The sequence below is a fragment of the Barbus barbus genome (assembly GCF_936440315.1).
Source record: "Barbus barbus genome assembly, chromosome: 8".
NCBI lineage: Eukaryota > Metazoa > Chordata > Actinopteri > Cypriniformes > Cyprinidae > Barbus > Barbus barbus.
Window position 1 is genome coordinate 22,381,954 of NC_136736.1, and position 26,926 is coordinate 22,408,879.

Consider the following 26,926-nt stretch of genomic DNA (forward strand, 5'->3'; position numbering starts at 1 on the left):
AAATTACTTTAAACTGTATTTCTACAGTGTCTTACAGGTGAAGTGCATACTTTTAGGGGCAACTAGCAGCATTTAAAATAATGAAAATATATGAAATTCTCCCGAACCCTCCTCCATCTGCCATTGGTCATACTCATTGGCTAAGTCGATGTTTCCATATTGAGCGGATCAAACTCACAAAGCAATGTTTAAAACAATGCAGCCACAGCATTTATACTTTTGAGGAACATCAACCTATGATTGTTTTCTCGCACATTAAACTGGTAAAGAAAAAAATTACAAATCACCTTTAGTCCGAGTGATTTGTGCTGCTGTTTTATAGTTTGGCCACAAGAGTTCAGCACTGCAGTGTGAGCTAATGAAAGGGGAAAGACAGTTAATCTAACCACCCAAGTGCTGGCATTTATGTTGAGCTGGACTGTCCATTCACCTTACATGTGGCCTTTTTGTAAAGAAAGATTTAAAGTCAGTGACTCTTGTATTTTTTTTTTTTTTTTTTTAGTTTACCTTCACCTTGCTGCTTTTGAGATTTAGGCCAAATGTTCTACATTTTGAATATGTTTAATGGACTAAAATAGTGTAATTGTACTTAATTGAGTTTGTGAAACCTGATTTATTTGCTGGTATATTTGCTTTGAGATTCAAGTTTGTGCTTTGAAGGGATAGTTCATCATTTACTCACCCTCATGTTATTTCAAATCTAGTATGACTTCCTTTCTTCTGTGTAACACATAAAGATATTTTGAAAAATGTTGGTAACCAAACAGTTTTGGTGACCATTGACTTCCATTTTTTTAGACAAAGTAACATACTGAGACATTTCTCAACATTTCTTTTTTAATGTTCTGCAGAAGAAAGAATACCCATACAGGTTTAAAATGACATGAGGGTGAGTCTGTTCCTTTAACATGTATTATCAGCTCTTACATCTTAACTTAGTTGTCTCTGTGTTGTTAGTTTGACAGATTTTTATATTAATGTATTTTTGAGTAGGGCAAGTGAAAGCAATAAATAAGGTCAACACTCGTCATATTTAATACATATTAAAATGTGGATTCAAAATACACACCCTTGCTCTGTCTTTGGACACGGCATCCAGCCAGTGAGCTCCATTCTTCATTGGTAGTGGTCAAATTTGCCCAAGCAGAAGATGAATTGTGTTCCTGTCAGCCCTGGACAGATGGTGTGTGTGTGTGTGTGTGTGTGTGTGTTGTATATGTGTAGAAGGCATGAAAGCATGGCCCATATTTGCATAGCATCTGTCTTGTTTTGTATTATCAGAGTGGATGATGTTGTGTAATGATCACTTTTATAAGAATGATAGTCACTCTCTGTAATTGTATTCTTCAAAGCATAATTCACCTGTGAAACTACCACATCTGACACAAGATTGTGTGTGTGTGTGGGATAGAGGAGTGAAAGCTTATATTTTACAGCATCTGAAACGCTGAGGTAAGTTTGTAATTCGTAAAGACCATCATGAAGCTGTCCAGTGTGTGTGTGTGTGTGTGTGTGTGTGTGTGTGTGTGCGTGCGAGAGTGAGAGTTTGTGTGTGTCTCCTCTGCAGCATGCTGGCGTTGTGCCACGCTGTGAGCAGAATGGGTTTCAAATTCTGAAACACAATTGTATTGTTTTATTTCCCATTTGTGCTGTATATGTACTGGGTTCTCTCACACACCTATGCACCAACGTTTGATATGCTATTACTTTATGTATGTATAGAGAGAGAGAATAAGATGAATTTTATTTGATCAGTGTGTCCTATTATTATACATAAATCTATCAATAATATATTTAAATATTATTTTCTATAGAGCGAGAGACCGAGGTGAATTATGTATGACTGGTATTATACCTCATGTTTATACATAAATATATCATTGCTATGCTATTACGTGTGTGTGAAAAATTGAATTATATTTAATCAGTCTATTCTGTATCAATAAATTAATGATATATTTAAATATAATTCATCTTCTCAGTGTACCTTCATATTATTTGTGAATCTTATTCTCTCTTATTCCCATTCTCACATGGGATCATTTATCTTTCCTGCCACTTTCTTTCTCTCTTTCTCTCCCTCACACACACGCACGAGCCCATCCCATGCCCTCATTTTAGTTCTGTGGGCTCAGTGTAAATCTGTTAAGAGAGAGGGCTGTGATTTAATGTGACACAAAGGACAAATCGAGGTGAGGAGGAGCTTTTTCCTAAACCACTAACATCTCTCTGGCTCTTATGCTTTTTATGTGCTGCTAACAGCTTCTATTTGTTCAACTCTTGATTCTGCATAATGCAGGTCCTTTATATCTTCAGAATCACTTAATGTTAGGCTATAGTAGCACAGTAGGTTTCGTAAGTTAAATCCAGGCAGAGAAAGTGACGCCGGTGCGGGACAGCGCGTGCCTCATCACGCGAGAGCACAGCAGCAGCCTCACTGCAGCGGGACAGGTGCATCCACGCGCGATCCATCACACACACCGACACTGAGCCCGAGTGTGCATGTAGCCTACATGCAATGACAGACGTGTGTTTGCTGGAAGCGTGTTTGAGCGGGGGACACTAACATCAGCTGTGTTTTCTTCTTGAGGTAAGGCTACGTGTTTTTATACTGTCATATGTACAGATTATCTCACTGACGCGGTTTTCTCGGTTCAACATGATTTCACAAGTTCTCAGAGTGAGTTATTACGAGCGTCTCTTTATTTATGTTGTTGTATACGTCTGCGCCGGGAGATCTGGAAGTGTTTTGTGCTGAGATGAGTGTTTCCACTGCGGATGTCTAGTGCTGGATTCTGTCCCGGGTGTTTTTCAGTCCGCCACTGGAGCGAGAGGCTAATTAATCTGCACATAGGTCTGATCAAGCTGTTCCAGGGGTTTTGTAAGAGATTTATGAGTTTAAGCAAATCACATTTCTCTGATGATACTCATCTAAACCAAACACTTTAATTATAGGCCTGTATGTATATTACAAGCATGTAGTTCAAAATTAATTCATACATTGGGACTATCTATCTATCTATCTATCTATCTATCTATCTATCTATCTATCTATCTATCTATCTATCTATCTATCTATCTATCTATCTAAGCTGAAAAGCATAATGGGCAATTGAATGTTTCATTGTGACCAAGACCATAAGAACTATGACAGCCTGCCCCTAGGTGAACATGTGTTCAGTGAACTGTTTCTATTTTCCTGGGAAATCACAGTCGAAATGTAGCTTCAAGAACTAGAAAAATAGCTCAACAACTAGCCTTGGTCTCCTATATGAAAATAAGTGACTATATTTGTGGGAGAGATATAATACAACGCAAGCCATATGTTTCCCTAGTATTGTTTTTTTTTTTAAAGCTTTATGAGAAATTTCTGAATTTGTCTTGTCTCCCACATTCTATTCAACCCATATGCTGTTACATTTCCATCTTTAAAAACATGCATTGATCTTTTGTACATCAGACATAACGGATTATATCATTCTATGTCTGTTAAGCATGAACTTGTTCAAATTAAATGAATGAAGGAAGAGTTCACTTAATATGAAAATTTGCTGAAAATGTACTTACCCTCAGGCCATTCAAGTTGTAGGTGAGTTTGATGATTACATTGATCACCAATGGATCATCTGCTGCAGTGAATGGGTCAGAATGAGAGTCCAAACAGTTAATAAAACATCACAATAATCCATAAGTAAACCAATTGACTCCAGTCCATCAATTAACATCTTGTAAAGAGAAAAGCTGCATGTTTGTAGAAACAAGTTCCTCTATTCATAATACTGCCTTTTCTAATGAAAAACGTCATCTTGATGTAAGGGGGGTGGATTTTTTTTTTTTCATTAGAGGAAGCATTAAATGGATTATGGACTCATATTTTGGCCAGAAGCGACAAGTTAAAATGCACTAATAATGGATGGGGAAAGGGAAGTGGTGTGTGGCCAAGTATGGTGACACATACTCAGAATTTGTGCTCTGCATATAACCCATCCAAGTGTACACACAGTAGTGAACATACACCCGGAGCAGTGGGCAGCCAATGCTGTGGCGTCTGGGGAGCAGTTGGGGGATTCAGTGCCTTGCTCAAGGGTCTCACCTCAGTCATGGTATTGAGGGTGGAGAGAGTGTTGGTTATTCACTCCCCCACCTACAATCCCTGCCGGACCTGAGACTCGAGCCCATGACCTTCAGGTTACAAGTCCAACTCTAACCACTAGGCCACGACTGCCCCAAATGTGCTTCTCACAAACACACAGCTTTTCATTTTAAAAGATGGTAATTGATGACCTGAAGTCAAATTGTGATGTTTTTATCAGCTTGGACTCTCATTCTGATGGCACCCATTCACTGCAGAGGATCCATTAGTGAAATTTTTTTGAGAATTTTTTTCAAATCTGTTCCAAAGAAGAAAAAAATCTTCTACATCTTGAATGGCCTTAGAGCGAGTACATTTTCAGCTAATTTTCATTATTAGGTGAACAAACAAACAAATAAATATCTTCCACATTCCTTTATTCCAGATTGTACCTGATGTTTTATTTTTTGGTGGCATTCATGTAATGGTTAAATTAATGCCACAGTTACATTCAAAAGTATTTTTGCTGACTAATGTGTTTGTTAGTTGCAGGTGTGCAGACATGGTTCTCAAAGGGCTGATCTTGTTGTTGCTGTTGGCACAGTTCTCTGCAGAGAGCACTGCCAAAGAAGGAGGCAAACCCAAGAAGGGGAAAAAGGGCAAGCAAGTCATCTGTCCCTCGTAAGTCTCCCAGGCAGTTACACACATATTTGTGCTGATTCCATTATCATTTAAGGTTGCCAAGGATGCATGGATGTCAGTCATGAAGAATTACAGTGCTGTTAAGCAGAGTGAAAGTCTAGCGATAAATTTTGGAGCCTGCAAGACTGGATGATTCTGTTAGCACTGGTCCAGGACCAGTTGTGTTTTTGTCAACACTCTCTGTTGCATACTAACAGATCCAGTTAAACTGGCCTTAGGCCATAGACAGGGCTAGTGGCCCAAATCTATAAGCATGAATAAATGTCTGTGCTTTTAACTGTTTTTTCTGATAGTGTTGAATAGTTCTTGAATCTGAGAAGGCTTTGACTCTTTGCCAGGGCAAGTTATGTCCTAGTGTGACTTTGGTAAGTGATGTACTGCCAGTATAGTGTGCGTGTGTCTGTTTTGACATTGCCAGTCAGTTATCAGCAGAAGACTTGGACAGAGTCCCAGCCAACTCAACCAGCAACATACTGAACCGCTTGTTGATGACCTATGATTCACGAATACGACCAAACTTCAAAGGTACTGAGATTTCAGTATACTATCTTGATATACTTTCTTTTTTTACAAAAATGTTTCATTTCATTTTCCTTGCTAAATAAATCCTGCTATAGTGGTTGAATAACCTAAACGATTTACTGAAAAATACACAAAAATATTAAAAACATTTACGGCCCAAAAAATATAATCAGAATCAGAATGAGCTTTATTGCCAGGTATGTTTTCACATACGAGGAATTTGTTTTAGTGACAGAAGCTCCACAGTGCAACATAATGACAGTGACAAGACAAGACACAGATAATAAAATGAATAATATGCAAATGTACAAAATAGCAAAAACACAATATACAACATAGACAATTTTGTATGTACAGGTATGTTATGTGCAAATTTGAAATGTAAATAAGTATGTGTGTTAAATAAATTAATGTATGATAGTGTTGTGTGTTCCATGTTTTATTGTCAAGTGTTCATAAGATGGATTGCCTGAGGGAAGAAACTGTTCCTGTGTCTGGTCGTTCTGGTGCACAGAGCTCTGTAGCGTCGACCAGATGGCAACAGTTCAAAGAGGGAGTGTGCTGGATGTGAGGGGTCCAGAGTGATTTTGCCAGCCCTTTAGCTCACTCTGGATAAGTACAGTTCTTGGAGAGTGGGGAGGGTTGTACCAATGATTTTCTCAGCAGTTTGGACTACCCTCTGTAGTCTTCTGAGGTCAGATTTGGTAGCTGAGCTGAACCAGACAGTTATTGAAGTGCAGAGGACGGATTCAATGATGGCAGAGTAGAGCTGTTTCAGCAGCTCCTGTGGCAGGTTGAACTTCCTCATCTGGCAAAGGAAGTACAACCTCTGCTGGGCCTTTTTAACAATGGACTCAATGTGAATGTCCCACTCCAGGTCCTGAGAGATGGTGTTGCCCAGGAACCTTAATGACTCCACTGTCGTTACAGTGCTGTCCATGATGTTGAGTGGGGGGAAAGCAGGGGGGTTTCTCCTGAAGTCCACTGTCATCTCCACTGTTTTGAACGTGTTGAGCTCCAGGTTGTTAAGACTGCACCAGACAGCCAGCTCTTTTACCTCCTGTCTTTAGGCAGACTCGTCCGGAATGAGGTCTATAAGTGTGGTGTCGTCTGCAAACATTAGGATTTGCATCTTTAGATGTGCAGTCATTGGTATACAGGGAGAAGAGTAGTGGGGATAGGACGCAACCCTGAGGAGCTCCAGTGCTGATCGTATGGGTGCTGGATAAGAATTTTCTCAGCCTCACTAGCTGCTGCCTGTCTGTCAGGAAGCTGGTGATCCACTGACAGATGGAGGTGGGCACGGATAGCTTAGTTAGATTGGACAGGAGGAGGTTTGGAATGATAGAGTTGAAAGCCGAGCTGAAACCCACAAACAGGATCCTCACATAAGTCCCTGGTCTGTCCAGATGTTGCAGGATGTAGTGCAGTCCCATGTTGACTGCATCATCCACAGACCTGTTTGTTCGGTAAGCAAACTGTAGGGGGTCCAGTAATGTCCTTAAGCCAACAGCAATTTTTCAATTGACTTCATGGCCACAGATGTTAGAGCTACATGTCTGTTGTCATTATTGTCCTGTAATTTTGGGTTTCTTTGGGACGGGGATAATGGTGGAGTGTTTGAAGCAGGAAGGGACTTCACACAGCTCGAGTGATCTGTTGAAGATCTGTGAAAAGATGGGGTCCAGCTGGTCAGCACAGGTTTTCAGATATTCTGGTGTGACACCGTCTGGGCCTGGTGCCTTTCTTCTCTTGTTCTTTCTGAAGACCTGACGCACATAATTTTCACTGATCTGAAGTGCAGGAGTGGGAGAGAGGGGATTTTGATGGAGGTGTTAACGGTGTTTTTTCAAACCTGCAATAAAACTTGTTCAGATCGTCTGCCAGTTTTTGAATCGGATCGTGAAGTGCCTGAAGATTCCCACCCCTAATATACACTCACTGGTCACTTTATTGGGTACACCTTGCTAGTACCGGGTTGGACCTCCTTTTGCCTTCAGAACTGCCTCAATTCTTCGTGGCATAGATTCAACATGGTGTTGGAAACATTCCTCAGAGATTTTGGTCCATATTGACATGATAGCATCACGCAGTTGCTGCAGATTTGTCGGCTTCACATCCATGATGTGAATCTCCCGTTCCACCACATCCCAAAGATGCTCTATTGGATTGAGATCTGGTGACTGTGGTCAGAATTATTGACACCCTTTGTAAATGTGATCAAAGAAGGCTCTGAAAATAAACCTGCATTATTAATCCTTTTGATCTTTTATTTAAAAAAATCACAAAAATCTAACATTTCATTGAACTAAAACAATTGAAAATGGGGGGAAAATCTCATTATGAAATAAATGTTTTTCTCAAATACACGTTGGGCAAAATTATTGGTACCCTTCAAAATTCTTATGAGTAAAATATTATCTTTAATATATTATATTAATATCTTATTTGTAAGTCGCTTTGGACAAAAGCGTCTGCTAAATGACAAAAGTAAAATATCTCTATATAATTAATATATATATATATATATATATATATATATATATATATATAGAATTATATAAATATAATTAATATAATTAAGAATTTCCAATCAACAGAAAATGTTATGAATCTGCCTGGAAGAGGACGTGTGTCTATATCGTCCTAATGCATGGTGAGGAGAAGAATTTGAGTGGCCAAAGACACTTCAAGGACCACAGCTGGAGAATTGTAGAGAAAGGTTGAGTTTCGGGGTTAGAAAACCTTAAAAAAAATGGTCAAACAGCACCTACATCACCACATGTTCTTTGGGAGGGTTTCAAGAAAAATTCTCCTCACTCATCCAAAAACAATCTCCAGCATATTCAGTTTTATTCAGTACACGATTGGAATTTCAAACGGGACTGGCTTCTATGGTCAGATGAAACAAAAAAATTAGCTTTTTAGCAGTAAACACTCAAGATGGGTTTGGTGCACACAGGGATAAAAAGTACCCCATGTGTACAATGAAATATTCTGCTGTATTTTTAATGATGTGGGCCTATATTTCTGCTGGAGGTCCTGGACATCTTGTTTAGATACATGGCATCATGGATTCTATCAAATACCAACAGATAAAAAAACAACAAGTGACTGACTCTGTTAGAAATCTTATGATGGGTCATGTTTGGATCTTCCAACTGGACAATAATCCAAACACAAACCTCATAAACAACACAAAAATGGGTCACTGAGCACAAAACCAAGCTTCTGCTGGCCATTCCAGTCCTCTGACCTGAACCCTGTAGAAAATGAGTGGAGTGAACTGAAGAGAAGAAGCACCAACATGGAGCTGTGAATCTGAAGGATCAGGAGAGATTCTGGATGAAGGAATGGTTTCTGATCTCTTGTCAGGTGTTCTCTAACCTCATCAGGCATTATAGGAGAAAAATTTGAGCTGTTAAACTGGCAAATGGATGTTTCAAAAAGTATTGAATAAAAGGGTGCCGTTAATTGTGGCCAATGTGTATTAGAGAAAAACTTTTATTTCATAATGCTATTTCCTCCCATTTTAAATTCTTATTCTCCAAGGAAAGGTTAGATTTTTGTGATTTTTTTTTTTTAAATAAAAGATCAGAAGGATTAACAATACAGATTAATTTTCATAGCCTTCTTTGATCATATTTACCAAGGGTGCCAATAATTTTGACCACGACTATGTATATATAATATAGTATACTGTATATACTGTGTGTGTGTGTGTGTGTATTTATATATATATATATATATATATATATATATATATATATATATATATATATATATATATATATATATACAGTGTTGGGGGTGACACATTACAAGTAACGCAAGTTACGTAATAATATAACTTTTTTCAAGTAACTAGTAAAGTAATGCATTACTTTTTAATTTACCAGAAAATATCTGAGTTACTTTTTCAAAAAAGTAACGCCATTTATTGACTGACAGTACGCTGTGTCATGCTGATACTGTAGTTCTAGACTACGTGTGAATGTGCATTAATTCATCCCACTCGCAAAAAAACAGATTTAGTATTCATCAAAATGAATTAAAACAGTGAAATGCAAACTCAGAATATGACACAAACCTGCAATAATTAAATATGTTAAACAACACACATATATCTAATCCCATTTTATTAACCATGTCTTTGCTGCTGACCTTTGATGATCCAGTTCAACCATACTAATAAGCAAAAATTACTTTAGATAAACTAACAATTGTGCTTCATTGTTTTTTTTATTGCTGAAGAGTGTTGAACCTTCTTCTCATGTGTTCTACTTTACAGACGTGAATTTACTTTTCCTTCAGCCTGAGGCTTATTCATTACACTTTTTGGTGTGAAAGGGTTTTTACATTTGCTATGATTAGAACTTCTTGTATTAAAAACAATCAAGCCCTGCTCATATTTAAAAAGTAACGCAAAAGTAACACAAAAGTAACGTAATGCATTACTTTCCATAAAAAGTAGCTAAGCAACGTAATTAGTTACTTTTTTAGGGAGTAACACAATATTGTAATTAGGGATGTAACAATTACCGGTTTGACGATAAATCATGATCAAATTCCCCACGGTTAGTATTACCGTTTCATATTTTAATTATCATTAAAACCGTATTCGATTACCGCGATCTGAACAACTCACGATAAATAAATACTGTCCAGCATAAAGCAGAGTGTAACAGTCTCAGGTGCGCACGGCAGCAGAGTAAGTTAGTTTCATTCTGACTGAAAATAGGGCGGAAAAGCTGGGAGGTTTTAAAAGAGTGCTGAGGGAATTATACAAATGAATATATCAGTGAATTGATTATATGAATGCACCTCTGAAGGATCTGACTGTCTTCAGAAACGATTCGATGGCATTTTGTTTTCATCTTAGCTCCATGTAATACCCAAAGGAAGTGTTCTTAAACACAATACTGCTTTGTTCGCGGAGTTCACGGGAATCAGCTGTAATTCAGCTTTTCCATATAAAGCGCCACCTGCTGTCAGAGAGTGGATTTACAGACACTTATTTACATTCAGTCTGTGTGCAGTTTCTGTCTGGCCAAAAAACGGACCATATTTGCATGCCCTGTTGTAAATTTTAACCGGTTTATAAAAAAACAAGCTTATGTGAATTCTACACATTTAAACAATTCAGATAAGCTATATAGAATTATTTATGGAGCAGATAAGTGGATAGAGAGTTGGACTTGTAACCTGAAGGTCGTGGGTTCGAGTCTCAGGTCCAGCAGGGATTGTAGGTGGGGGAGTGAATAACCAACACTCTCTCCATCCTCAATACTACGACTGAGGTGAGACCCTTGAGCAAGGCACCGAACCCCCAACTGCTCCCCGGGCGCCACAGCATTGGCTGCCCACTGCTCCGGGTGTATGTTCACTACTGTGTGTACACTTGGATGGGTTAAATGCAGCACACAAATTCTGAGTATGGGTCACCATACTTGGCCATACACCACTCCCCCCCCCTTATTAATCAATTATCATTTTGACTTAACTCTTTTCTTTAAAGGCTGAAATGTGAGGTTTACCTTTATATGAAACTTTTTCAAAGCTTTATTAGAACATTTACATTATTTATTTGAACATGCTATTAAACTGTTGTCAGTCAAGTTGTCATTTAAAATCCAGACCTCATTGGCAATGTTATTGTTTTAGTGATTATGCAAACAAAAAGTCATTTTATTTGCTGTTTGTTGATTTTTAAGTATAAAACTTGGTGAAGTGATTTATGTATCGGTACTTTTTGAACATCTCCAGCACATTTTAACAATACCGTGATAATACTGATAACCGTGATCATTTTGGTCACTATAATCGTGATGAGAAATTTTCATACCGTTACATCCCTAATTGTAATGCATTACTTTTAAAAGTAACTTTCCCCAACACTGTGTGTATATATATATATATATATATATATATGTATATATATATATATATATATATATATAATACCTTGTAAATAAGATTAATTATATTATAATATATAAATTAATTCAATTTAAATATATCAATATTAACATAAATGTATGATAAATTTATGTAAAAACTATATATGAATATTTATATATATATTTATATACACTCACCTAAAGGATTATTAGGAACACCATACTAAGACTGTGTTTGACCCCCTTTCGCCTTCAGAACTGCCTTAATTCTACGTGGCATTGATTCAACAAGGTGCTGAAAGCATTCTTTAGAAATGTTGGCCCATATTGATAGGATAGCATCTTGCAGTTGATGGAGATTTGTGGGATGCACATCCAGGGAACGACGCTCCCGTTCCACCACATCCCAAAGATGCTCTATTGGGTTGAGATCTGGTGACTGTGGGGGCCATTTTAGTACAGTGAACTCATTGTCATGTTCAAGAAACCAATTTGAAATGATTCGAGCTTTGTGACATGGTGCATTATCCTGCTGCAAGTAGCCATCAGAGGATGGGTACATGGTGGTCATAAAGGGATGGACATGGTCAGAAACAATGCTCAGGTAGGCCGTGGCATTTAAACGATGCCCAATTGGTACTAAGGGGCCTAAAGTGTGCCAAGAAAACATCCCCCACACCATTACACCACCACCACCAGCCTGCACAGTGGTAACAAGGCATGATGGATCCATGTTCTCGTTCTGTTTACGCCAAATTCTGACTCTACAATCTGAATGTCTCAACAGAAATCGAGACTCATCAGACCAGGCAACATTTTTCCAGTCTTCAACTGTCCAATTTTGGTGAGCTCGTGCAAATTGTAGCCTCTTTTTCCTATTTGTAGTGGAGATGAGTGGTACCCGGTGGGGTCTTCTGCTGTTGTAGCCCATCCGCCTCAAGGTTGTGCGTGTTGTGGCTTCACAAATGCTTTGCTGCATACCTCGGTTGTAACGAGTGGTTATTTCAGTCAAAGTTGCTCTTCTATCAGCTTGAATCAGTCGGCCCATTCTCCTCTGACCTCTAGCATCAACAAGGCATTTTCGCCCACAGGACTGCCGCATACTGGATGTTTTTCCCTTTTCACACCATTCTTTGTAAACCCTAGAAATGGTTGTGCGTGAAAATCCCAGTAACTGAGCAGATTGTGAAATACTCAGACCGGCCCGTCTGGCACCAACAACCATGCCACGCTCAAAATTGCTTAAATCACCTTTCTTTCCCATTCTGACATTCAGTTTGGAGTTCAGGAGATTGTCTTGACCAGGACCACACCCCTAAATGCATTGAAGCAACTGCCATGTGATTGTTGATTAGATAATTGCATTAATGAGAAATTGAACAGGTGTTCCTAATAATCCTTTAGGTGAGTGTATATATATATATATATATATATATATATATATATATATATATATATATATATATATATATATATATATATATATATATATTTTTTTTTTTTTTTATATATTTATGTATAAAGAGAATAGACTCAAATATAATTGTTGTTTTTTTTTTCATATATATACGCACACATACTTGTACGTGCACACACACCCCCGCACACACACATACATACACATACTATATATACATACTTTAGAAGCATTTTAGTAAAACGTGCCAAATCAGTTGTGCGGATCACTCTTCTGTGGCGACCCCTGATAAAGGGAGCAAGCCAAAGGAAGAGAGAGAGTGAAGCATTGTAGTATTTGTGTCATACCCTGATTATCAAATCTCTCAGACCTCTAGCAAGTTCATAAAACACCTATAAAATTCAATGCTTGCTCTTTTTTTCACAAAAAAGTCACAAATAACATGATGACCTCATTAGAATGATAATTTAATCACAGTGTCTGAGAATGGCAGAGTATGTATTGTACAGAGTAATTGGAAATTCTCTTCCGTGGTGCTGCTGAGGATCACAAGACCCTGTGGAATTAGAATATGTCAGAACGAAACTCCATTAGATCAATGGGCATCTGCTACCATCCTGAGTTCTCACATCCAACAGTGCACAAAATATGCTCACATTTGGGAGTATTTATTTCGCACTTTGGTGAATCTGAGAATAGCACACATCTTTTATCCTACATACATGGCTGATGTCCATGATTATATTCCTCTGAATGGTATGCTATCATGTGTTTGCAGGTATCCCAGTGGAGGATAAGGTGAATATCTTCATCAACAGCTTTGGGTCAATCCAGGAGACCACAATGGTTTGTAAAAAAAACAAAACATTAGTTGTATGTGTGTGTAATTTACTATCCGTTTATTCTACCCGCCTAACTGTTTTGACATATCTTTTCTTTGCATGTTTTTTGTCTCATATTAGTCATTTAGGCACACAATCTTGTTAAATGTTGTATGTTTGATTGATTTTAAAATAGATGTGTCTAATTTTATACTATGTTGTACCAAGACAAATTATATGTTTAATTTCCAGGATTATCGTATTAATATATTCCTGCGCCAGCGCTGGAATGACCCACGGCTACGGTTGCCAGCTGATTTTAAGTCAGATGCATTGACCGTTGATCCAAAAATGTTCCAGTGCCTGTGGAAACCAGATCTGTTTTTCGCCAATGAAAAAAATGCTAATTTTCATGACGTTACACAGGATAACATACTCCTGTTCATTTTCCGCAATGGAGATGTCCTCATCAGCATGAGGTAATCCATGGTCAGATATTTCACAGTTTTGTAAAAAAAAATATATAATAATAATAATAACAGTGTTAGTAAAAGCATTAAAAGAAAGAATTTTTCACATGGTAGTAAAATGTACTGCATTGCTGTGTAGTGCAAACATACTAAAATAAGCATTGTACTGTATATTGAAATCAAATTATTTTGCTGATTTGGTAAGCCACAAGAGACCTGCGCTATTACATATAGGGGTTGTTCATATTCTGGATGCTCTACATACAAATCTGTAATGCAGTTTATTGTTTCAATAATACAGTGGCAACATGATAATAAAAACACCAATGTTCAGTGTATAGTTTTCCCTGAATTATTTGCTATTAAGAATACTAATAATCAATTTATCCACGATGTAATATAGTTCATGAGGCCATTTACAGTAGCCAAGCAACATAGTAGTTCTTTACCATCAAATCATTAAAATGATTTTTGAAGAATCATGTGACACTGAAGACTGGAGTAATGGCTGCTGAATAGTTCAGCTTTGCTATCACAGGAATTAATTACATTTTAAAATATCTTAAAATAGAAAACAGCTATGTTAAATTGCAATTATATTTCACAGTATTGCTGTTTTTACTGTATTTTTAATCAAACAAATGCAGCATTGGTCAGTATAAGAGACTTTAACATTAAAAAGTCTTACCTTACACTTTTGAATGACAGTGTAGATGAATGACATTGCTGCATTTTGTGATAAAATTTTAAAGTAAGCCAGGCTTCCCAAGCAGTCTTAAAGTAGTCACCATCCTTAGAATTTATTATCTGATCTCTTTGTGATGTTTCAGAAAGATTAGAGTTTTGAATCAAAGAATATCAGTGCTTGATGCATAATTCACCAGATGGTTTGCAGTAGATTAAAATTAGTCCTAAACAGTGTAGCTATATAAAGAGATTAATATGAAGAAAACTGTTCATACTGCTTTTATAATAGAAACATAAAAGGGTGTCACGTTTCAATTTCAAGTTTTTAAAGTGCTATTTCCCTCCGTTTCAAATCTGGCCTTGGAGTTTATTTATTTCACAGATATGAAATGCTTATTGCACCTCTGGCAATGTGTCCTTGTTACATTTGCTTCGCTGAAAGAGCTGTTGAAATGATTCTTCTCGTATTCACATTTATAATTTGACACTTTTTCACTACATGTGTATCTTGTTGTTTTTCTTGCTATTTATTCTGTTCTTATCCTTAACCGCAGCATATTTAGATAACAGGATGTTTGAAGCTATGGCTGTTTGCTCAAGCTGAAAGGGTCTTTGTAGCAGATGAGAGAATATGCTACATCTTTGCTTTTCCATGTGTGTGTGCATGTGTGAGAGAGCCTTGGAATGAGAATGTCACCCCACAGCCTTCTTTACTCTCTCTCTCTCTCTCTCTCTCTCTCTCTCGCTCATCTGCTACTGCTGCGCCACATGCACCCAAGATTAATGAACCTTGCAGTGTGTGTGTGTGTCCTCTCTTCACATACTCTCTCGCACGCATACCGTCTGTTCTAAATTCTAAAAAACTGTATTCAAGTAAATTATCTTTTTTTTCAGGTTGTCTGTCACTCTTTCTTGCCCTCTGGATCTAACACTGTTTCCTATGGACACCCAGCTCTGCAAGATACAGTTAGAGAGCTGTAAGTGAAATAAACACATACGGACACAAACTGGTACTCTTGCAATAGGACGAAACTACCAAATTTTATTTTTATTTTAAGAGATGGAAATAAGGATGAGGTGACAGGTTAATGTTAAGGTTGTGTGTTATTTGTGTGTGTATGTAGTTGGCTATACCACAAAGGATCTGGTGTTTATGTGGCAGTCTGGAGACCCTGTTCAGATGGATGAGATTGCTTTGCCACAGTTTGATGTAAAGCAAGAGGACATTAAGTATGGAAATTGCACAAAGTTCTACCCTGGAACAGGTATGGATTGGCATATAAATAGACACTTATATATTGCATATTAAAGGAGGGCAACACAGAAAGAGGACATAGTGTTCAGGACGGCAACAGCTCAAGAATAGCACACACACACACACACACACATGCAAGTGAGAAAACGCTGACCTCATACCTCTTTTACACTCCTAATTCAAACTCAAATGAATCAATACCTCTGGGATGGATAGCTTGGCAGAATGAACTCAGTATTAGATCCAGAGTCTTACTGTAGCATTAAACACTTGGAATGATCATGTGTTTCTTTTTTTAATGAATGTTATGGTTGTTATATGATAAATGTTCATGCCTGAGGACCTTCTGTTTTCTCATCAAGCTCTAAACACCTGATCCACTTTTTTGTGTGCGGGAACTGTATGTTCCCATCCACTTCCCTTTTTGCTCCCACACCCTAGCTATGATTGGAATAGCATACTACCATACCACCCATGCCATTTCTGCAGTAACTAATTACATTAGTTAACATGAATTAACAATAAAAATACTTCTAAAACATTTATTAGTCTAAGTTAATGTTAATTCCAACATTTAGTAATTCATTATTAAAATAACAATTTTATACATTTTAATATTATTTAATGTTACTGAGCTAACATGAACTAACAATGAACAGTTGCATTTTTAAACTAACATTAACAAAGGTAATTAAAACTGTAACAAATTTGTTGCTCATTTGTTAATTAATGTTAGTTAATGCATTAACTAACTTGAACTTACGAAACCTTGTAAAGTTACCTTAACATTTGCCACAGTTTTATTTTACATAGTATTTCTTGTGTATATATCTAACAGTATGCAAATATTTAATTGTGAACGTAGCTGGTCTCTTGCTTTATTCACAAATCTTTGATATAGCTACAGTATCTATGATGCTGCTGCATTCTGAGCCTGAGGCAAGCTGGCAGAGATGTTAGTGATAATAATACTGTTAATGTTGCTATAGACTGTGCACAGCATGTTTGCCATGTGATCTGTGTAGTTATGTTTGTGGGTCATTCCGTGTCAACTTAACCAGAGGTCCCCGGCTAAAATGTTTGATTTTGCTAATATTTATTCTGAAGAAATATAAACATGTATAGTTATGAAAGCCAAAATATTAAATGTCATGGATGAATATTTACTAAGTAATCCACTTTTTTGTTGAGGGGGGTCAAAACCTGAGATTCAGAACCAAATTACAGGGGGTTAAAAATGAATTTTACAGAGAGATTGGTTGGTCTGTTAGTAAAATCTGTTGAATTTAGCAATCTTTGTTGCATTATGTGCCAATGGTGACCATTCAAAATGGGGAAAGAGCACTTTTCAAGTTTTTTCTCCAAAGTTTGAAGGCCTGTAACTCAAAAAGTATTAAATATACCTTAATGCCCTTTTAGATATTGGGTCATAACAAACTTCTCTTTTGGCATCTTCATTTTTAAGGCCCTATATGGTTCAGTTCCAGCGCACAGACTGTAAACAAGACGTGACCCGTAGGTTTCTGAAGAGCATCTTTGAAGCTCAAAGTGCGCGGAGACAGCCGTCGCCATCTTGGCAGCGCATCACTCCTAAATAATCGAAAATGGGCAGAAAGGCGGGACGTGGGTGGAACTGCTTGCTGAAACCACGCCCGCCTAGTGCGACAGTGGTGACAGCAGCGACAATCCACCTGTCACTCAAGTGGCCACGCCCTTAATTATGCAGAACTTTAAGGCTTAATATAATTTAAACAGATGAGTTATAAAAAAAAATTCACCCTCCTCACAGTTGTCATGAAGGGCAAAATTAGCTATATAGACCAAATCCACTTTTTGTACCAGGCTGTAAAAAATTATTTTTTGCTGTAAATTTGGTCAGTTTAAGATGGGGAGTCTATGGGACTGACTCCCTTTTGGAGCCAGTCTCTAGCGGTCAGTCGATGAATTGCAGTTTAAGTCACTTCCGTGTTGGTTTCAAGACGGAGACCGGGAGGTAATGGTAATTCCAGAGATAATGGAAATCGATAAATTATACACATTTTCAGTGGTCAAAAACCAAATGTGGGTCACTTTGCAAAAATATGATAACTCTTTTCTTTTATGTCTGAAGAACAATTTTATAAAAGAAATTCACCTTTATTTATATAGCGCTTTTAACAATACAGATTGTGTCAAAGCAACTTTCCAATATCAAAATAGGAAAATAGTGTCAATAATGTAAAATGACAAGATTAAACACATAATTTTCAGTTAAAGGGGTCATATGATGCTTTTTTAAAGATCATTATTTTGTGTATTTGGTGTATATTGGTGTTGACATGCTTTAATGTAAAAAAAAACACATTATTTTTCAAATACTGTACATTAGACGGAAATGTAAAGCCCCTTTCCATAATCTTTAGAAAGCTTTAGCTTTCAAAATAAATGTAAAGACAGTTAATAATGTCCTTAGTTTTACCATCAGTTCAAGCCAGAGAGGGGAACAGAGTTGCGTGACAGACACAGTGATGATGCTCGTATGTGTTTGCACACAAGCCGCGGTTGTGTGACCGTGCCTCCCTCTCTCACACATGCGAGCACACACACACGATGCGCAAAACTCTGCATTTGAACAGTCAATAGCAAATACTTAAACTAATAACAAAACATACAGTCGCTGATTCAGAAGCGCCAGATTGCAATGGCAAAGTCAGAATTTCCTAGGTTCACGAAACGGTCGTCCATAAAATTAATTGCTGTTCTGTTGTAAGTAATCTAATGATTCCTAAATGCATCTACTTTCGGAAGGCCAAATAAAGTGCTTTTGCTTTCGCCTAGAAACACAGCGTCTTCATGACTGCATCAACACGACTGTGGTTACTGAAACCACGCCTTCTTTCTTTACATGAACATTGGGTCTTTAATCTAGATTTAAACTGACAGAGTGTGTCTGCCTCCCGAACAGTGTTTGGTAGATTGTTCCAGAGTTTTGGCGCTAAATAGAAAAAGGATCTGCCGCCCGCAGTTGATTTTGATGTTCAGTTGATGATTATCAAATGGCCAGAGTTTTGAGAACGTAGTGGACATGGAGGACTATAATGCGATAAGAGCTCGACTAAACCAGGAGCTAAACCATTCAGGGCCTTATAAGTAATTAACACAATTTTTAAATCTATACAATGTTTAATATGGAGCCAGTGCAGTGTTGACAGAACCGGGTTAATGTGGTCATACTTCCTGGTTCTAGTAAGAACTCTAGCTGCTGCATTTTGGACCATCTGGAGTTTGTTTATTAAGCGTGCAGAACAACCACTCAATAAAGCATTACAATAATCTAACCTTGAGGTCATACATGCATGAATTAACATTTCTGCATTTGACTTTGAGAGCATAGGTCTCAATTTTGATATATTTTTAAGATGAAAAAATGCAGTTTTACAAATGCTAGAAATGTGGCTGTCAAAGGAAAGATTGCTATTAAATAGCACACCTAGGTTCCTAACTGATGACAAAGAATTTACAGAGCAGCCATCAAGTGTTAGACAATGTTCTAAGTTATTTCATGTGTGGGTTTTAGGTCCGATAATTAACACCTCTGTTTTTTCAGAATTTAGCAGTAAGAAATTACTCGTCATCCAATTTTTTATATAGACTATGCATTCCGTTAGTTTCTCAATTTGGTTCACTTCACTGGGCCACGAAGAAATATAGAGCTGAGTATCATCAGCGAAACACCGTGTTCTCTTTCGGTCAACTTGCTCGACATCTCATTATGGGAAACGCCTCTTGCGTGGTCATCCGTGAAGCCCTATATAATCACGCCCACAGGCCTGCGCTCTCGGAAAGTCCCACCTCTTCCTATATAAACAGCAGCGCTGGCTCAGTATGGCATCCTACATCTCTTCATTCGTGGCATCTAAGCTACGAGCCCTTGTTTTCAGTGCACTTAGTGTTTCTTTGGCAAGACTAAACTGTCCGGAAAACAAGTTACCACTTGTTGTAGGGCGTCAGGCTATATAAGAACATTAAGTCTATTGAAACCCTTTACCAATCACATAAAGTAGACAAAATCAACTTACCAGTTGAGTTATGGCTTCTTCCACAAAGTCAAACAGGTCTAGAGCACCTTCCCGACCTTGTCCTGGGGGATGCAGATTCACTATTGCAACTAAAGATCTCCATGTAATATGTCCTGCGTGTCTAGGCCTGGAGCATGCCCAAGCTGCATTACAAGCACCGATCTCTTGTAATCAATGCAGCAAGCTGTCTCCTAGGGTGCTGCGCAGGAGAGCGGTGTTTGTGCAGGATGTGTGCAGCGATCCCGTACAAGGTAGAGACTGCATCCTCGCAGGAAATGGAATCTCCCATACCGACGACGAGTTGGGCTGACTAGCTTATTCCTTCAGATCCTTCAGGGGGAATCCTCACCCGGGGGAATGGAGGCTCCACCCAGGTAGTTCAGGAAATATGGCGCAAATATGGTCAGGCGAGAGTGGATCTGTTTGCCTCAGAGGAGAACACACATTGTCCCCTCTTCTTCTCACTAAAGGGGATGGAGGCACCACTGGGGATCGATGCATTAGCGCATCCCTGGCCAGAGACCCTGTTATTTGCTTTCCCACCGGTAAGCCTTATCCTCCCCACTGTCCAGAATCAGATCACAGAGGGTGAGGGTGCTCCTAAGAGCCCCGTCATGGCCAGGGAGGACATGGTTAGCAGAGATAGTTCAACTACTGTATTCACATCCATGACGTCTTCCTCAGCGCAGAGATCTCCTCTCTCTGGCAGGTTGGAGAATTTTTCTTGGTACAGGCAGTACTGGAAGCACTGTAAGAAAACGAGTGGGAGGATAGAAGACTCCTAAGTGCAATGAATAAACTAAGGGATGCCCGAATATTGAGTGTTTTCTATATCCCATAGTGAGATGTCGAGCGAGTTGACCGAAAGAACGTTGGGTCATGGTTATAACTTTGGTTCTCTGAGGGAGATGAGTGAGACATCTCACCAGAGGGCCCATTATCACCAACGATTAAGATGATTTATCTGCAGCCAGCACTAACTCTGATAGATAACTCTGGTGTCTCTATTTTCACGTTCCGTACAATAGAATTGCCAATAACTAGAGCACTTTCATCAGATTTCTCAGTGGGTGCGTCACTGAGTGGGGAGAACCTGTTTGATGTTTTGATCGGAACGGAAGATTAGGCCGCCTCACAGTCAAGTCAAGTCAAGTCAGCTTTATTTATATAGCGCTTTTAACCATACAGATTGTGTCAAAGCACTTAACAGTATCAAATTGGAGGATAGAGTGTCAGTAATCTATAAAATATCAAATTAAACACTCAATTTTCAGTTAAGGCATTTCATTATTGAATTCAGAGATGCCATTGTCTAGATCAGTTTAGTTTAAATAGTATCTGCAAAATCAAATTGACGATAATCACTAGAAATTCAGTGTCCCCAACTAAGCAAGCCAGAGGCGACAGCGGCAAGGAACCAAAACTCCCTCTGTGACAGAATGGAGAAAAAAAACCTTGGGAGTAACCAGGCTCAGTTGGGGGGCCAGTTCTCCTCTGGACAGGAGATAATTGTTTATTTATTGTTTATTTATTACTTTAATTAAAATTTGAAATGTGTAAATGTATTTATTTCTATTTTATATTGTTGCAATTTCTAACAATAACAGTATTATGTAGTCAGGTATTTTATTATATTTTTAGTTATTTTATTTTTAGTTTTATTGTATTTAAGTCGAGGACTTCACTGGGGATACGTCCCCAGGGCTCATCCAGGTGTCCCAGCCTCCGCCGATGATCAGGGAGACATCATCTCCCGGGCGCCGATCCACCATCTGATCCGGACACGGATTGAGAAACAGAATAAGAAAGAAACAGACAAATATTAGTGTAGATGCCATTCTTCTTACGATGTAACGAGTACATCGTGTGTTATGGGGAGTGTTCCCGGTTCTGGTTGATCTAATTAATGCAGCCTAACAATCCTTTAATGGGTTTGAATAATAGAAGCATATTAGTGTGTTATGTGTAATCCAGGTTAAAGAAATGTGTCTTTAATCTAGATTTAAACTGACAGAGTGTGTCTTCCTCCCGTACAGCGTTAGGTAGATTGTTACAGAGTTTGAGTGCTAAATAGGAAAAGGATCTGCCGCCCGCAGTCGATTTTGATATTCTAGATATTATCAAACGGCCAGAGGTTTGAGAACGCAGCGTACGTGGAGGACTATAATGTGATAAGAGCTCGCTCAGGTACAGAGGAGCTAAGCCATTCAGGGCTTTATAAGTAGTTAACAAGATTTTAAAATCTATACAATGATTGATAGGGAGCCAGTGCAGTGTTGACAAAACCGGGCTAATATGGCCATACTTCCTGGTTCTAGTAAGAACTCTAGCTGTTGCATTTTGGACCAGCTGTAGTTTGTTGATCAAGCGTGCAGAACAGCGTGCAGAAGCTAACCGGCTAACGAATGCTAACGTGCTGCACTCGCAGTTTTAAAAAGCGAATGATCAAATTAGTTGGATTAGTTTGATAGATAATACCAGAAATGTGGTGGGAATTAAGTTATATATTATCACTTTAAACAACAGAGAGTGAAAGTAAGATAGAGAATCAACAGAAAAGCGAAGCTACACAGAGCTACAATCGTAAACCTCTCAGCTAGAAATGTATATTGTTTCCATCTGTCAAAACAACTGCATTAAACAGTTACCTGTCTGAGTGCCATAAGTATTCTTTTTCCAAAGTTTGTGTGCTTATATCTCAAGAAGTCTTAAAGATATCGCAATATAATATTAGATTCTAGTTCTTAATAAACTTTTCTTTTGGAATCTTTATTTTCAAGGTTCTGTATCATTCAGTCCCAGAGATATGGGGACCTCAATGAGGCCCCATATTCAGAATGTTGTATAATTCCCATTTTCAGTGGTTGAAAACCAAATGTTGGCAGAAATGCATTGCAAATACTCACAACACAATCAAATACAGAAATGCGATGCAAATACTTGCAACACAACCAAATACAGATAGGCACTACGCACAATGTGACCCAATACAGAAAAGCATTACAAGTAGCACAGACCACAATGGAAATGTTTCAAGGGGACCCCCAACAACCCTTACGAAAATTAACCATGGTTTTAAAGTAATAACGTACTCGGTTACTGTCGTAATCTCGGTTTCCTGAGATACTCCACCCGTACTGCGTCTTGTTAAAGACGCTATGGGAAAAAGCCTTATTTCTCCTGAACTGAAGTCTTATTCAATCACGCAGTGAAATTGCACGGCTATTGGTTTGTGCAGTGTGTATAAAACGAACCAATGTGTCAACAGCGGAGCTGCACGAACCTATGGCGACGAAGCCCGCCAGATCCCGCCAGAATGGGCGGGGCTATCTGGCTATATAAGCGGCCATTTTGCCATAGGATCCTCAGGTTACTTCGACTGAAGCGACGACTGAGTCGTGCAGCTGCCTGGCACGGCAAAGTACGCAGTACTCGTTCCGTATCTCAGGGAACCGAGGTTACGACAGTAACAGAGTACGTTCCCTATCGATACTCCACTTGTACTGCGTCTTGTTAAAGACGCTATGGGAACACAATTCAATCACGCCGTGCCAAGGTAGAGGAACGACTGCCCAATGCACTTCCATAAGCATGTTAATGCTCCTAGGGAAGTGCAACAGTGTACTCCAGGCTAAAGCGAGCTAAACTCATACTCGGCCTGAGAGATCTTTCCATGAAACTCTTACATACTAGGTACTACTAGGACCGAAGTATGCAAGGAACCCACCAGAGAGCTTGAGCGCCTCGCGGTCAAGGATTCTCTGTCAGGAGTATTCCCACAGTGTATAAATCTACGCTCATCTTAGCAGAGAGGACCCTGGCCTGTAAGGCCGGTATGTCCAGGTTATAAAACCTAGCAAATGTGGACGGCGAGGCCCAGCCGGCCGCCGCACAAATCTCTGTAGTGGACACACCGCTGGACCAAGCCCATGACGAGGCGATGCCTCTAGTAGAATGGGGCATTGTAGGCCCAAGGAAGAGTACACCAACATAACAGCATCCACTATCCACTTAGAGAGTCTCTGCTTCGTGACCGGATGCCCTTTGGCGCGGTTACCAAAGCCAACAAAGAGCTGTTCCGTACGCCTAAAGGAAGCGGAACGCTCAAAGTAGATCCTCAAAGCTCTGACAGGGCATAACAAGGATAACTCCTTGTCCTCCTCAGAGGGAGGAAGCGCGGAGAGTGTAATGACCTGAGCTCTGAACAGAGTTGAAAGTACCTTAGGTACGTATCCATGCCTTGGTTTCAGGACAACCTTGGAGTCGTTGGGCCCAAATTCCAGGCAGGCAGGGCTAATAGAGAGCGCCTGTAGGTCCCCTACTCCCTTAACCGACGCTAGTGCTAATAGCAGAGCAGTCTTCAGCGACAGTGACCGAAGGTTCGTAGACTGTAGCGGCTCGAAAGGAGGACCTTTCAGGGCCCTCAGTACAGTGGGTAGGTCCCATGTAGGGATGGTAAGGGGCCGAGACGGATTCAGCCTCTCAGCTCCCCTCAGAAAGTGAACAATTGTGTTGTCTCTGCCCACTGATTGGCCCGCAATAGGAGCGTGAAAGGCCGCTATAGCTGCTACGAAGACCTTGAGTGCAGAGGGAGAACGTCCTTTATCCAGCAGCTCCTGCAGGAAGGACAGAATCACCGCTAACTCAGAGGTAGAGGGATTTTCACCGCGGTCTAGGCACCAAGCGGAGAAAACCGACCACTTAAAGGCATAGAGGCGTCTCGTAGATGGGGCTCTAGCCTCAGAAATTGTGTTTAGCACTCTCTCTGGGAGTCTGGTAGGCTCCCGTTGAGCGGCCAAAGGTGAAGGGCCCACATTTCGGGATGGGGGTGCCATATTGTACCGTTCGCCTGAGAGAGGAGGTCTCGTCCCAGGGGCATGGGCCAGGGGGCTGCAGTCAGCAGCTGAGTCAGCTCCAACAACCAAAGTTGGTTTTCCCATAGAGGAGCCACCAATAAGACCTTGTGTCCTTGTTCCCTGATCCGCCTGATGACCTGTGGAATCAGGGCGATTGGAGGGAATGCATAAAGGAGGAGGTTGGGCCAGTCATGGGCCAACGCTTCCTTGACCTTTGAATAATAAGTTGGGCAGTGAGAGTTGTCTTTGGAGGCGAAAAGGTCTACTTCGGCCTTGCCAAAGATCTTCCAAATCAACTGAACCGTTTGCGGATGGAGCATCCACTCTTCCGAGGGGACATTGCTCCGAGATAACATATCCGCTCCCTGGTTCAATCTGCCCGGTAAGTGTGCTGCTCTCAGCGAGCGCAGGTTGAGCTGAGTCCACTCCAGAAGGCGCTCTGCTAGAATGAAGAGGCGCTTCGAGAAGAGACCTCCCTGGTGATTTATATAGGACACCATGGACATGTTGTCTGAGCGAATCAGCACATGGCGGCCTATTAGCTCTGGCAGGAAAAACTGGCAGGCTCGACATACTGCTAGCTTATCCAAGAAGTTGATGTGGAGGCCTTCCTCCGCCTTTGACCAAAGGCCAGAGGTCGGTTTGCCCTCGCACAGCGACCCCCAACCTGTGTTGGAGGCGTCTGTCATGACAACTTTCCTATTGCAGACCATCCCCATGGCCACGCCCTTTTTCATCCATTGTGGGTTCTTCCAGGGTATGCTGTTCACCCTGATATGCTGGCGACCGTGCCGCCATGCGTGGGGTGGAACCCGTGGTTTCAACCAGCGCTGAAGGGGGCGCATGCGGAGCAGGCCCAACTTTACTGGTGATGCTGCGGCCATGAGGCCCAGCATTTTCTGAAACGCTCTGAGGGGGCTAGTGGTGCCGCTCTTGAACGAGGCCGCGAGCTTTTGAATGGCCAAAGCGCGTTCTGGCGCTACCACAGCTCTCATCTGAGCTGAGTCCAGAACTATCCCCAGGAACGACACCCGTTGGCTAGGGAACAGTGTGCTCTTGGCAAAATTGACCCTGAGCCCCAGGCGCTCTAAGTGGCTGAGGAGGAGGGTTCTGTGCGAAAGTAGCTGCACCTCTGACTGGGCCAGAATGAGCCAGTCGCCGAGGTAATTGAGAATGCGGATTCCCATCAGTCCAAAAGGAAGGACCGTGTACTGATAAGCCACACCCTCGAAGGCGAATCTCAAGAATTGTCTGTGATGGAGGGCTATCTGGACGTGAAAGTATGCGTCTTTCAGGTCCAGAGAACAGAACCAGTCCCCTGATCTGCTTCAGCGTGATCATCCTGAACGACCTTTTCATGAGGGCGCGATTCAGGCGTCTGAGATCGAGGATGGGCCGGAGGCCGCCATCCTTTTTGGGAACGAGGAAGTAACGGCTGTAAAAGCCTGATTCGCTCTGAGCTGGAGGAACCCTTTCTATGGCTCCTTTTTTCAACAGCGTCATCACCTCTGAGCGCAGAACGTGAGCGTTCTTGCCCTCCACAGAGGTGGAGACCACACCGCTGAAGCGCAGGGGCCTTCGAGCGAATTGAAGTGAGTAACCTCGTTTTATTATCCTCATAACCCATTCTGACACTCCGGGGATGACCTGCCAGGCCTCGGCCCGCGTGGCAAGGGGCTGGATAAACTCGAGCGATCAACTGCACAGAGGCAGTGCGCTCGTGAGGGAAGGAAGAGGAAATCTGCTCTCTTTTTGAGAATGTATGTGTTTTATTTTTTCCACTATCACAGCGGATGGTTGCATGGGCGCTTGTACGGGCCCTGTATTTGCAACAAACACAATTTCCTCTCCACCCGGCAATGAGCGGGGTGAAAAGAGGCTCAAGAGAGGCTGTTTGGCGGGCGGTCCGGCCGTGGCGGGACTCGGCCCTCTTCCTGTGCTGCAGATCAGGAAGACTCCGCGGGACCCAGCGCAAATCTTGCGGGAGCGGGCGGTTTGAACTTTGCTGCGGGCGGGAATGGGCGGCTAAAAAAAAACATAGAATGAAGCGCCGAAGCCGCCTGTCCAGCTGAGGCATAGGAGCGTCCAGCGAGTGCTGAAGTGGTCCTGCATGGCTTGGACGGGTGGGTGGCCTTTGCCTTCCAGCCGATGGCAGTGGGTGGGCAG

At 40.5% G+C, this 26,926-nt stretch overlaps 1 protein-coding gene across 1 annotated transcript in view; it reads left to right on the forward strand.

Moving 5' to 3' along the window:
• The first annotated feature begins 2,147 nt into the window (after positions 1 to 2,147).
• Positions 2,148 to 26,926, forward strand: part of LOC306873394 (glycine receptor subunit beta-like) — an 89,343-nt gene continuing 64,564 nt past the window's right edge. Inside the window, exons 1-7 of the mRNA XM_079422656.1 lie at positions 2,148 to 2,590; positions 4,619 to 4,753; positions 5,193 to 5,299; positions 13,392 to 13,459; positions 13,687 to 13,913; positions 15,486 to 15,568; positions 15,716 to 15,856. Coding sequence (XP_079278782.1) covers positions 4,635 to 4,753; positions 5,193 to 5,299; positions 13,392 to 13,459; positions 13,687 to 13,913; positions 15,486 to 15,568; positions 15,716 to 15,856 — 745 coding nt within the window. The 5' untranslated portion in view covers positions 2,148 to 2,590; positions 4,619 to 4,634. The remainder of the gene's footprint in view (positions 2,591 to 4,618; positions 4,754 to 5,192; positions 5,300 to 13,391; positions 13,460 to 13,686; positions 13,914 to 15,485; positions 15,569 to 15,715; positions 15,857 to 26,926) is intronic.